Source organism: Danio aesculapii, chromosome 24, assembly GCF_903798145.1.
Source record: "Danio aesculapii chromosome 24, fDanAes4.1, whole genome shotgun sequence".
In the NCBI taxonomy this organism is placed as follows: Eukaryota; Metazoa; Chordata; class Actinopteri; order Cypriniformes; family Danionidae; genus Danio; species Danio aesculapii.
Window position 1 is genome coordinate 11,150,534 of NC_079458.1, and position 13,237 is coordinate 11,163,770.

At 31.5% G+C, this 13,237-nt stretch overlaps 1 protein-coding gene across 1 annotated transcript in view; it reads right to left on the reverse strand.

Moving 5' to 3' along the window:
* dpyda.1 (dihydropyrimidine dehydrogenase a, tandem duplicate 1) overlaps positions 1 to 13,237 on the reverse strand; it is a 394,532-nt gene that overhangs the window by 62,098 nt on the left and 319,197 nt on the right. The window contains exon 19 of the mRNA XM_056450967.1: positions 7,859 to 8,001. Coding sequence (XP_056306942.1) covers positions 7,859 to 8,001 — 143 coding nt within the window. The remainder of the gene's footprint in view (positions 1 to 7,858; positions 8,002 to 13,237) is intronic.

The following is a 13,237-nucleotide window of genomic DNA, read 5'->3' on the forward strand; positions in this document are numbered from 1 at the left end:
GGAGCCCCGGATCCCCTACAGGGTGATTGCAAAGCGATGTATTCAGTAATGAATCAACTAAAGAGTATCGATCGACAAGCAGATCACATTAGCTGCGGTAGAATAAAGTACATGGGCTCGCAGAAACCTGCTAGCGTTTCAGCTCTGGAGGTTATTAGCTTGTCTGGTTTGTCAGGTGATGCTGTGTAATGTGAATCAACCTCGCATTTAAAGGGAAAATTCAGCCAAAAAATGAAATTCTGCCATTATTCAGACACATGCAAGACATACAGTGCTCAGCATATATAGGTACACTCCTCACAAATCTATCTTTTAAATTCATATTTTTAATAGGAATCTATACAATATTATATTTGTGCATATACAATAGATTAGTACTGAAGCCAAATTTGGAGCTCATCTAACAAAATAACTTACGATAATGGCCCAAAACTAATACATCCAAATTTATATGTTATAGAAAAAAAAATAAATACAAACTAAAAAAAAAAAAAAAAAATCAAGAGAAGCAAAAAAAAAAAAAAGGAAGAATTTTGTTGACATTTTGAAGGTTGCAATATTTTGCTTGAATTTAAATGTGTTATCTTTCAATTTCTAAATATGTTTGGAGACTAATTTAAAAAATATATATATATATATCTGTTTAATAAATCTGTTTTGTTTAAATGCACCAAAATACATTGCCTATATTCAGAGAAATGGAAACAAATATTCATTTTCAAAATGAGGTGTACTTCAGAGCACTGTATATGTAACATTCATTATTTTGTGAAACATTTTAGTGTTTTTGTCTCCTGCTCTGCTATTTTTTACCTCAACATTTTTACATATGCAGTGTTTTCTTATGTGTCTTTCAGAAGCACATTTAAAAATACAGGTTATAAAAAGGGCTTTTTGGTTTCACAAAGGACCTTCATTTTCTACAAATTTCCTTAGTGTGAAGAACATTTTCTAAAGAACCATTTTCCCATACAGTAATAGTTTTATACTGGGCTGTATTTACTCACACGTGAGGATAAAATAAACATCTTTAACCATCAGATGGCAGGAGTATATAAATAGCAAGTCTAAGTTAGTTTAGATTTTTTTACTCAGAGCATATAGGGTGGTTTGTCCTACAGGTGGTTTGTCAAGCCCACTCATCTGTGTGGAGCACACTAAATTTCACAAAGAAACATGCAACAACAGCCTAATAAAAAGACAAATGTTCATTTACTGTATAATTTATTCAATGATTCCAAAATTCATGATAAAATCTAATAATGAAATCACCAATAATTGTGAATCAAATCGTAAGTTGAATAAATCATTAGATTCCTAAGCAGCACAGAATGCCAATTTCAAAACAGAAAGCACCTTTTAAAACATTTAAAACTAAAAGTTGCAGCTCTTACCTAGTTACCTAAATGGGGACTATTTTAGGTGCTGCACAATAATGAGAGTATAGTTCCTATAGCCATATCAACTGAGAAAATGGCAACTTTTTATTTTCTGTCAGTCTTAGAACATGATGTAACAACAGAAGAGTCAAGCTTTAAATCGGAAAATTATCACAACACTTATTTTAATTTTTTGCTATAGATGCTAATGGTCTAATCCGATTCAATGATCTATCTATTATGTTAATGATGTTTAACAGAGCAAGGAAATTTTCACAGTATGTCTGATAATATTTTTTCTTCTAGAGAAAGTCTTATTTGTTTTATTTTGACTAGAAAAAAAGCAGTTTTACATTTTTTATAACCATTTTCAGGTCAAAATTATTAGCCCCTTTAAGCAATTTTTTTTTTTCGATAGTCTACAGAACAAACCATTGTTATATAATAACTTGCCTAATTACCCTAACATGCCCACCTAATTAACCTAGTTAAGCTTTTAAATGTCACTTTAAGCTGCTAGAAGTGCCTTGAAAAAGATCTAGTCAAATATTATTTACTGTCATCATGGCAAAGATTAAATAAATCAGATAAGATACCTTTAAAAAAATGACCCTACTATAAAATCTGATTGATTCGACAAACATCTTAAAACATGAACCCCCCCGACGAACTGATTTATTAAAATCAATATTTCCCATGCTAATCCCATCCTCCCAATGCTAATCTCAGTTACCTCAATGCTAATCTGATCTCCTCAAAGCAACAGAAACTGCTGCTGAATTGGACATCACTGCGAAATCTACAGCCTGAGCAGAACACAGGAACCCCTGAGTTATGATTTTAATAAAGGATCTGCTGTCCTCCAACACCCCCTGCATCACCCAAATGGAGTCATTTGTCTGTTTTTGCTCACATTTGCTTGTCTTTTAGAGAAAATCCAAAGCCGCAGGTATTTCCACACAGTTATCTTTACCGGATAAATCAGACTCCGGTAGGCCACCATATCCTAATGCCGTCAATAACTCAAGAAAAGTCAAAACTCTACAGGTTCAACACTCTTCGATCTGCAGAAATCAATACAGGATATGAATGCACTTCATTATATTATTTGTTCTTCAGAGAATACTTCTGATGTGGAGCCCAAATCGATGCGTCTGCTTAGAAACAATGCAGCGTTTTGTGTTTACATTGAGACGTTCGAAGAGCCTGATTCTCCCATTCAGTTCCACCACAAGACTTGCTGATTGCAATAGTTGGAAACGCAGCGTTTTCTTTTAGTTTCACCCAGAATCTGATCGGTTCTCCATTGACCCAAACCTGACCTGATTTTGAAGAACAAAACTATCCAGGCCAGCTTGTGCCTGTTTTATCATATTTAAAAAGGATTTAGATATGGTTTGGATGCTTTGATAATAGAAAGAAATAATAGTAAAATGAATTAAATCCTATTTATTGTTTATTGTATATGTGTTATTGAGCATTTGTTTTACTATTTAACATATATAAAATAAAGTAAAAAAATTAATTACAGTTCAAATGAATAAAAAACAACATATAAACTGCTTTAAAAAGCTAAATAAACTGGAAAAAATATCTTAACTACTTCTTTAAGGTAGACAGCTCATGAAGTGAAAATAAAACGAAATAAAATAAAATTCTTGTTTTCTTATAAGCAAAAGCACTAGCTAAATATGTAAATACAAAGGAATAAAGAACAATAAAATAAGATATTCTTATTGTTTTACTATGGTGTATGCTACACACATTGGGAACAGATTTAACATTACCAACTGCAAATATTTATAAACTTGAGTAGATAAAAAAAAAAGCATAAAAAATGTTTAATACCTAAACAATTTCCCTTATGGAGGACACTAATAAACAAATAAATGACTAAATAAATATGAATCAAACTGATTTAAAAGTGAAACAAACTGGTAAAAAAAATAAAATGAATATTTTAACATTTCTCTATTGCAGGAACAAATAAAATAAAATAAAATAAAATAAAATAAAATAAAATAAAATAAAATAAAATAAAATAAAATAAAATAAAATAAAATAAAATAAAATAAAATAAAATAAAATAAAATAAAATAAAATAAAATAAAATATTTTAACATTTCTCTATTGCTGGAACAAATAAAATAAAATAAAATAAAATAAAATAAAATAAAATAAAATAAAATAAAATAAAATAAAATAAAATAAAATAAAATAAAATAAAATAAAATAAAATAAAATAAAATAAAATAAAATAAAATAAAATAAAATAAATAAAATAAAGTATTTTAACATTTCTCTATTGCTGGAACAAATAAAATAAAATAAAATAAAATAAAATAAAATAAAATAAAATAAAATAAAATAAAATAAAATAAAATAAAATAAAATAAAATAAAATAAAATAAAATAAAATAAAATAAAATAAAACAAAAACCTTATAATAACTATGGTCTTTTCTGTTCACATTTTGAAAAGACTATTATGCAAATTTGAATTACACACACCGCATTTCCCCCATTTTTAAACTTAAAACAGATAAATTCATAAATACATTATAAATTAATTAAAACAACATAAACTGCTTAAAAACTATTTAGTTTAAATAAAATATTATTTTATAATTTATATTTATAATTTAAAACATAATTTAAAATAAAATTAAATTAAATAAAATAAGATTATAAATTAAATTAAATTAAATAAATCCTAGTTAGTAAATATGGTGTAAAAATAGCAAAACACATATGGTGTAAAATAGTTATTTCATATGTTTTTCTCCTCACATTGTGAAAAGTCTATTAAACAAATTTAGCACCACAGCCATTTATGAACTAGAACAGATAGAAATAAAATAAAATAAAATAAAATAAAATAAAATAAAATAAAAATAAAATAAAATAAAATAAAATAAAATAAAATAAAATAAAATAAAATAAAATAAAATAAATACATTTTAAATGAATCAAAATAACATATAAACTGCATAAAAATTAAATAAACTATTTAGCTTAAATAAAAGATTATTTTAGAATTTAAATTTATAATACAATTTAAAATATTTGTTTATCATAAAATAAAATAAAAATAACTATAATGTAAAAATAGCAACATTTCTGCTTAGAAATACAAATAATAATAATAATAATAATAATAATAATAATAATAATAATAATAATAATAATAATAATAATAATAATAATAAAACAAAATTACTCTTCACATATAGTAAGACACTTCAGAATCACAGCTTAGCCTTCCATCTTTATTCAGGAACTGCTCACTGACCCAAACCTGACCCGAATTCCCGGAAAGAAACCACCCAGACCTACACTTTCTCCTTGTTATAAAGGATCGGGATATAGTTTTGATGCTTTGATGTGTCTGAAAGGACATGTGTGTGTGTGTGTTCTCTGCAAACTCATCATCCTCATCCTAATCCTCCACTAAACCCAAAATATTAACACGAAAACACAATTTCTTTCATCACTCCCAGGGACGGCTTTAAAGCGAGAGAAAAGCATCACAAATAGTGATTATATTGTGTAAAATGAAATACAAATTAGGGCTTTTTAGAGCAGGCGGATGTGTAATTGAAAGCATTATGATTCTATCAAGAGCCCGAGTTATTCAGTAATTAAATTTCCGTATTAACTCAAAGGACAAATGTCTGAATGCAAAAAAAAAAAAGAAGCCTCTTCGGATCCCAAGTGTTCAGGTAGACATTACCGAAACATTAAACCAACCTTTAAAAGTAGTGGATGCATTTATTCAAAGACTAAGATTGGATTTGCATACAGATTCTGTATTTGATTACTCCCCAGAGCCGTGATGTGGAGTGTTTAGAAACACTTTTCAATCCGCAGTCTAAATATTACGCTTAACCGTACTGTATCTCATTTAGGGCAAAGTTTTCTAATTAAAACTTTCTGTACAGCTGAGAGACGTACGCAGGGGCTGACAATAGCAATTAAAAGGAAGTGCGTTTCGATGCACAAACACAATGCGCACCGTGACAAATCGTGTCATAAACTTTGGAGTTGGAGTTGCATGGATTATTAATAATGGTGACGTCACACAATAAGTGAGCTATTCCAGGTTGGGATGATGAGTTTGAGCAGCGCTGGGGTTTTAATGAGCTGTTAAGGATTTTATATAGTAATAATGTTCATTAATGTGAATGAAAGCCATTATAAAGCCAAGCGGTTATACAACAGCCAGTGGGGAGGGGGGGATGGATATCGCTTTAAAAGTCAAATCAGGCATGGAAAATTCATCTTCAATGCTTTAGAAAAAAAACTAAATAAAAAATAATCATACAAATTTATCATGGCACACCGCAGCTATTTATCGATTGTAGTTAATAAAATATTTATTTATTTTATTATTTAATCACACATTAAAAACATTGTTAAAAAAATACAGTGGAAAACTGCAATAAAAAGTCAGATATGCAAATTTTTTAATTGTATTTTCATGCAAAGATGCCTATATACACTGTATATACACATGTGAATTTATGTGCATAATATTTATATATTTGAATTTCAGCAGATGTAAAATCCCTATTTAATGCTTAACAAATTGAAGGTACTAAAAGCCAGTTTATTCATTCATTCATTTACTTTTCGGCTTAGTCCCTTTATTAATCTGGGGTCGCCACAGCGGAATGAACCGACAATTTATCCAGCATATGTTTTACGCAGCGGATGCCCTTCCAGCTGCAACCCATCTCTGGGAAACATCCATACACACTCATTCACACTCATACACTACGGACAATTTAGCTTACCAATTCACCTGTACCGCATGTCTTTGGACTGTGGGTAAACCCCCGCGAACGCAGGGAGAACATACAAACTCCACACAGAAACGCCAACTGACCCAGCCGAGGCTCGAACCAGCGACCTTCTTGCTGCGTCGCCGGTAAAAGCCAGTTTATTTAATGCTCAAAGAATTTATATATATTTATATATATATATATATATATATATATATATATATATATATATATATATATATATATATATATATATATATATATATATATATATATATATATACACACACACATGTATATACACACACACACACAGACAACTATACATCACTTTAATTATTTAATCACACATAGTAAACATTGAAGATACTAAAAGCCATTTTATATACAGTGCATCTGGAAAGTATTGATAGCGCTTCACTTTTTCAATGTTACAGCCTTATTCTAAAATGGATTAAATTCATTTATTTCCCCAAAATTCTACACACAATACCCCATAATGACAATGTGAAAAAAAGAGTTTCTGAAAAAAAATATTTTTTCACATTGTCATTATGGGGTATTGTGTGTAGAATTTTGAAGAAATAAATGAATTGAATGTTTAGGAACATGTGTATATATTTTTTTCATTTTTGGCTTAGTCCCTTTAATAATCAGGGTTTAAAAAAAAAAATAAAAAATATATATATATATATATATATATATTTATATATATATATATATATATATATATATATATATATATATATATATATATATATATATATATATATATATATATATATATATATATATATATATATATATATATTTTTTTTTTTTTTTTTATAAAATAAAAAAAGGTTTGACCAAACCTAACAAACTGTTCTGAAACGAAAGGCCCATTTTTGTCTTAAACAGATAAAGTGATAATAGCTAATATATAATGATCTGATATTTTGGTGATATTTGTGGTGCTATCGCAGAGAGGCTATAAGTCACTTTCCAAAACCTTTTTATTCAATGTTTTACGCTAGTCGAATGATATTCCCATTCCCACTCGGACTGCAGATTCACTGCTATCCTTCTTCCTTTTTCAGAGACCACCTAAACGCCGGTGAATAAAACCAAAACCACCTCTAGAAGCACTATCTCTCTCTCTTTCCCTCTCTAAATAAAAAACCCTACTCTAGCAGTAAATTCTTTGAGCACAAACAATTCACTTTGTATAAGTAGCACTTTTTGTATGTATTGTCTCTTCTTGTTGAATTGCTGAATGCCTCCTCGATTCATTCATTCATTCACTCATTTTCTTTTCAGCTTAGTCCCTTTATTAATCAGGGGTCGCCACAGTGGAATGAACTGCCAACTTATCTAACATATGTTTTACGCAGCGAATGCCCTTCCCGCTGCAACCAATAACTGGGAAACACCTAAACACTCTCATTCACACACATACACTTCAGACAATTTAGCATATTCAATTCACCTGTACTGCATGTTTTTGGACTTGTGGGGGACACTGGAGCACCCGGAGGAAACCCACGCGAACACGGGGAGAACATGCAAACTCCACACAGAAATGCCAACTGACCCAGCCGAGGCTCGAACCGGCGATCTTCTTGCTGTGAGGTGACAGTGCTAGCCACTGCGTCACCACTATACTGTATGTAGAGGTAAATATGATATTGCATGTTTTTGGATGGAAACATCTTACCTGTAACACTGTGGCTCCTGCATGGAGGAACTGTAATCCAGACTCTGCAGAGTCGATGCCCCCGGTGGCCAATATGGGAAAATTCGGCATAGCTTTTGCTATGGCGGAAACTGCTCGCAATGCGATTGGCCGGATGGCATTTCCTGCAGAGATACAAATAAAATAAACCATTTCAATTTATCAACCACTGAAATAATTTTGCTTTTAGTCAATGGACTAGCTACATATGTAAATACAAAGGATTAAAGAACACTAAAAATAAAATACTCTATTAAAATTATTATTTTACTGTGTATACTGCACACATTGTGAAAAGGCTAATATGCTAACATATTTAGCATTACTAACTGCAAATATTTATAAACTTGAGCAGATGAAAATGTATTAAAAATATAATACCTAAACTATTTTTGCTTTTGAGGACACCAATAAACAAATAAATGACTAAATAAATATAAATCAAACTGATTTAAAAGTAAAATAAACTGGTAAAATTTTTATAAATGTAATAAATTTAATTAAACTAAATAAAAAATAAATAAAATTACAAATAAATTAAATACAATTCATAAAATCAAGTTAAATAAAACATTTCTCTATTGCAGGAACAAATAAAATGAAATAAAAATATTTAAATTAATAATAAAATAAATTTCAATAAAAAATTGTATTAATAATAAAATTTTATAAAATTAAATGAATAAAATAAAATAAAACAAAATTAAATAAAATTTATATTTTAACATTTCTCTATTGCAGGAACATAAAATAAAATAAAATAAAATAAAATAAAATAAAATAAAATAAAATAAAATAAAATAAAATAAAATAAATAAATAAAGAATGGACTGGATAGTGAAAGCAAAGATAATGTATTATTATCTATTTTTTTAATTTTACTACATATTTACTTTATACATATATATAAAAAATAAAGAATATATATATATATATATATATATATATATATATATATATATATATATATAAAGAACATGAAATAATGGAAAGGCCTCAGATGGAAGGCCGACATCAGACATAAATTATGTTGGTTAAACGGCGTCTCACCCTCTAAAATTTCAGCCGGATCTTCTCTAGGGAGCGCTGCGCCTCCTTACATTACAGACTTTATTTATTTACCTGAGCCACAACGTCTTGAATAAAATTAAAACCTCTGATCTGATCCCGCTGACAGACGGGGCCGTTTATCACATTAGATTTAACTTCATTTCACAGGCAGCCTTTTTTTCCCCTCATTGATCAGTGGGACACATTGTCTCTCCTCATTTGGCGCTGGTGTCACTAAAGACAAAGAGCACAGGCCTTCGTTTCTTGCACACGCTAAATGACCCTTATTAATGACACACAGCTCCGAACACACATGAAAACTTAATGCCGGGCTTTATAATGTCTGTTTCTTGTAAAATAGTAGCTAATATATTCAAAGCATAGGATGCACATTTATCATATATATATATAACATATAATATTGGATATTTTGCATGTTAATATGGTTGACTTTATGGTTTCCACAAAAAATAATAATAATAATAATAACAAAAAAAATTCTATAGATGACTGGCAATGACAGTAATCTTATGGGGAGATTTTCTAAAGCCTTTATGCAAAAAGTCATGTTAGCCACAGCCATATCCCACTGCAGACCAAAACCAGTTACTCACTGAAGCTAAGCAGGGCTGAGCCTGGTCAATACCTAGATGGGAGACCACATGGGAAAACTAGGTTGTGGTTGGAAGTGGTGTTAGTGAGGCCAGCAAGGGGCATTCAACCTGTGGTCTGTGTGAGTCCTAATGCCCCAGTATAGTGAACGGGACACTATACTGTCAGTGAGCACCGTCTTTTGTATAAGACGTTAAACTGAGGTCATTAAATGGTCAATAAGAGGTCATTCCCAATTATCCACATCCACCTAATTGGTTCTATCACTATCTCTCCACTCTCCACAATACATTAAATTACAAAAAATAAATAATAAATAAAGCCAAGTAATCGCATATGTAGCTTTTTTAGCCTTTTGATGGTAATATTTTATTATTATTATTTTGTTTAGCAATATTTAAATTTGAAGGAACACTCCACTTATTTAGTTTTTTATTTTTTGAAAATATGCTAATTTTACAAATCTCATTGAAAGTTAAACTGTTGAGTCTTACTGTTTATTAATCAGTTCAGCTAATTTTCAGGTCTTATCACTTTTAGCTTAGCTTAGCATAGATCATTGAATCAGTTTAGACCATTAGCATCTCACACAAAATTGACCAGAGTTTGGATAATTTTCCAATTGAAAGCTTGTCTTTTCTGCAGTTACATCATGTACTAAGACCAACAGAAAGTGAGAAGCTAGCTCTCTGCAACTCTCACATGGTTGCCCACTGAAGCCAAGCAGGGCTGCCCCCTGTCAGTAGTGTATGGGAGACCACATGGGAAAGATAGGTTGCTGCCGGAAGTGGTGTTAGTGAGACCAGGTGGGGGCACTCAATCTGCGGTCTGTGTGGGTCCTAACGCCCCAGTATATTGATGGGGACTCTATACTGCTCAGTGAGTGGCGTTAAACAGAGGTCCTGAAAATCCCAGGATGTCCTTCGAAAAAGAGTAAGGGTTTATCCCTGGCATCCTGGCCAAATTTGCCCACTGGCCTCTGTCCATCATGGCCTCCTAACCATCCCCATACCATAAGTGGCTTCATCACCCTGTCTCCTCTCTATTAATCTGCTGGTGTGACGTGTGAGGTCTGGCGCAATATGGCTGCCATCACGTCATCCAGGTGGATGTTGCACATTGGGGGTGGATTAGGAGATTCCCCCCAAAAAAATTTGTAAAGCTCTTTGAGTGTCCAGAAAAGCACTATATAAATCTAAGGTATTAACATTATTTATTATTAGAATAAATAAATAAATAAATATTTTAGCCATGGTGCGGCAGCAAATTTCCTTGATTATTACGCAACAATGATGGTATAGTTCCTAGCCATATCGGCTTAGAAAATAGCAACTTTTCATTTCCGTCTGTTTTAAATAGGAAAATTATTAAAACTCTTATAATAATCAAGACTCAAACATTTTTCAGGTTTAAAAGTACACAAGGGTAAACAAGTAAACATTGAATTAACTTTTATTTTTGGGTGAACTATGCCTTTAAAAACTGTTCATAAGTAGTTAGTTGAGTTTATTAAGCTAAAGTTATGGTAAATGATTTGTTATAAGCTAGAATTTAATAAAGTGTGACCCAAACTTCCTTTAAGATAAATTTACACATATCCACACAGCTAGACTACCTTCTGCTTCACCATTCCATGCACAACTCAATGAAAAAAACATCTGAAAAGCCCTGTAATATACTGACACGCATTGCCGTCTACTTAGTCAGCGGACACTTAGCAGGTCTGCCAGCTGACACTCAAATCTAATCCAGGGGATTTAAATGGGAGGAGGAACCATATTCAGTGGCCATGCAAGAATTGCCTCTCAGAGGAGATACTGACACCTCTAATTGCATTAGAAATGGATGAGCTGCTCTCAACAACTGCAGCCTCTCCACAGGTAGAACTCTGTCACCCCAAAGCTGTTTACAAACATATCCACACATGGAAAAATCATTTGCTTTTATGAGATTCCAATGGGGCAAAGAATGACAAAGAAGACATAGCAGGGCTCCAGAATGTGACTAATTGTAATATGTGAGACATGGATAAAACTGCTTTTAACTTGAATGGCATCTTTTTACAATGTATTTTCATACAAAGATGCAAATGCAATGGTCAAACACATGTTTTCATTAAAGGTGCTGACAATTTCTTTGTTTTTACGTACCATTTAATATTAATTATCACATCACTATAAACAGTGTACTACTGATACATATTGGCTAAGAAATATCTTTTTTATGTGCCAGCCTAGGCTACACACATTGTGTGTATATATATGCCTCAGTCTACACACACACACACACACACAAACACACACACACACACACGCACACACACGCACACACACACACACACACACACACACACACACACACATACACAAAAAATGAAAATTACATTGATCTGGGTATGCTTTATTTGTACGTTTCCAACCCAGGCTCATTCTGAAAACGTACCCCTATAAACATTTCTGGAGAGCACAAAATACATCCCAGGATATACGTTTTTTTTTTTTGCTGTTTCCCACCAAAGGCCATTGTGTACACTTTTTGAGATCTCAAATTCTCTCGAGTGCCATTAACACCTGCTCTTCTTGCGTAAATCCACCAGAGGTTGCTGTCGACTGACTGACTGAATGAATGACTGACTGACTGACTGACCCACCCTCCTCCTTGCCTAAACCCAACCGACAATTTTAAAAAGCAATCCAGAAAAACGAAAAACCCTTACCTGATTTCTAGCATGTTTTCAGATTTTACCACATTCTCACCCTGTTATTAACTTGTTTATTTCATTTTTTGAGGAAAGCAGTCCATACGCAGGTAAGTGGTCAGCTGATGAGCGCAAAAAGGAACATGTCATACCACCCTGTAGCATTTGTTGAAATGCAGCCATACATACTTCTGGCTACGTAATTTGTGATACTTTTTCAGAATGAGCCTATGTTGTACGTTTCAAAATCCACTAGAAGGCAATGTCTATATTTTGTAAATCTGAAATATGTCACCTAGGGTATGTTTTGTTGTACATGTCATCACCTTCTTACATGTCTACAAAATGTCATACAAATCACCAAGTGAACCACTGATCTAAACCCTTGCCTAAATCCAATCAATATTTTTTCAAAATCTAACATAAGAGAAAAGTGCACTGCAACCACCTAGCTTTACCTTAATTTTACATTGCTTCAGTATTTTTTGCAGAACCATTCTTCACCAGACTCAAACTCGATCACTCTGCATCATTAGTACAACACTGTTCAAAGTGAACTACCAAGCAAACTGACAATGCTTGGAAAGTTGCAAATACACAAACGTTTTCGATTAAAAAACATAAACCCCAAGCATTCATTTAAACTACAAACTGATTCTAAACAGGCCAACAAGTGACTATTAACTTTTAACTATTAACTTGAACTATTATTCCTTTTAACTGTTTATTAAACTTGTATTCCTTTAAATATTAACTTTTTAAACTATTTAACTATTAGTCCATTTCATTTTACAAATGTCGCAATAAAACATCTACAAACTTGCGAAACTGATCTGAGATCCAAGATAAAACTATGAAACCTGTTCAGAGACTCGCCACTAGGGGGTGATCTGAATGAAGCCATGTGATTAATGTGTATTTTATGGTATTAAAGAGGTTCAGTGGAGAAACTTTACATTTTCAAAACATTTCGAAACAGTAATGACGCAACAAATCCTCGT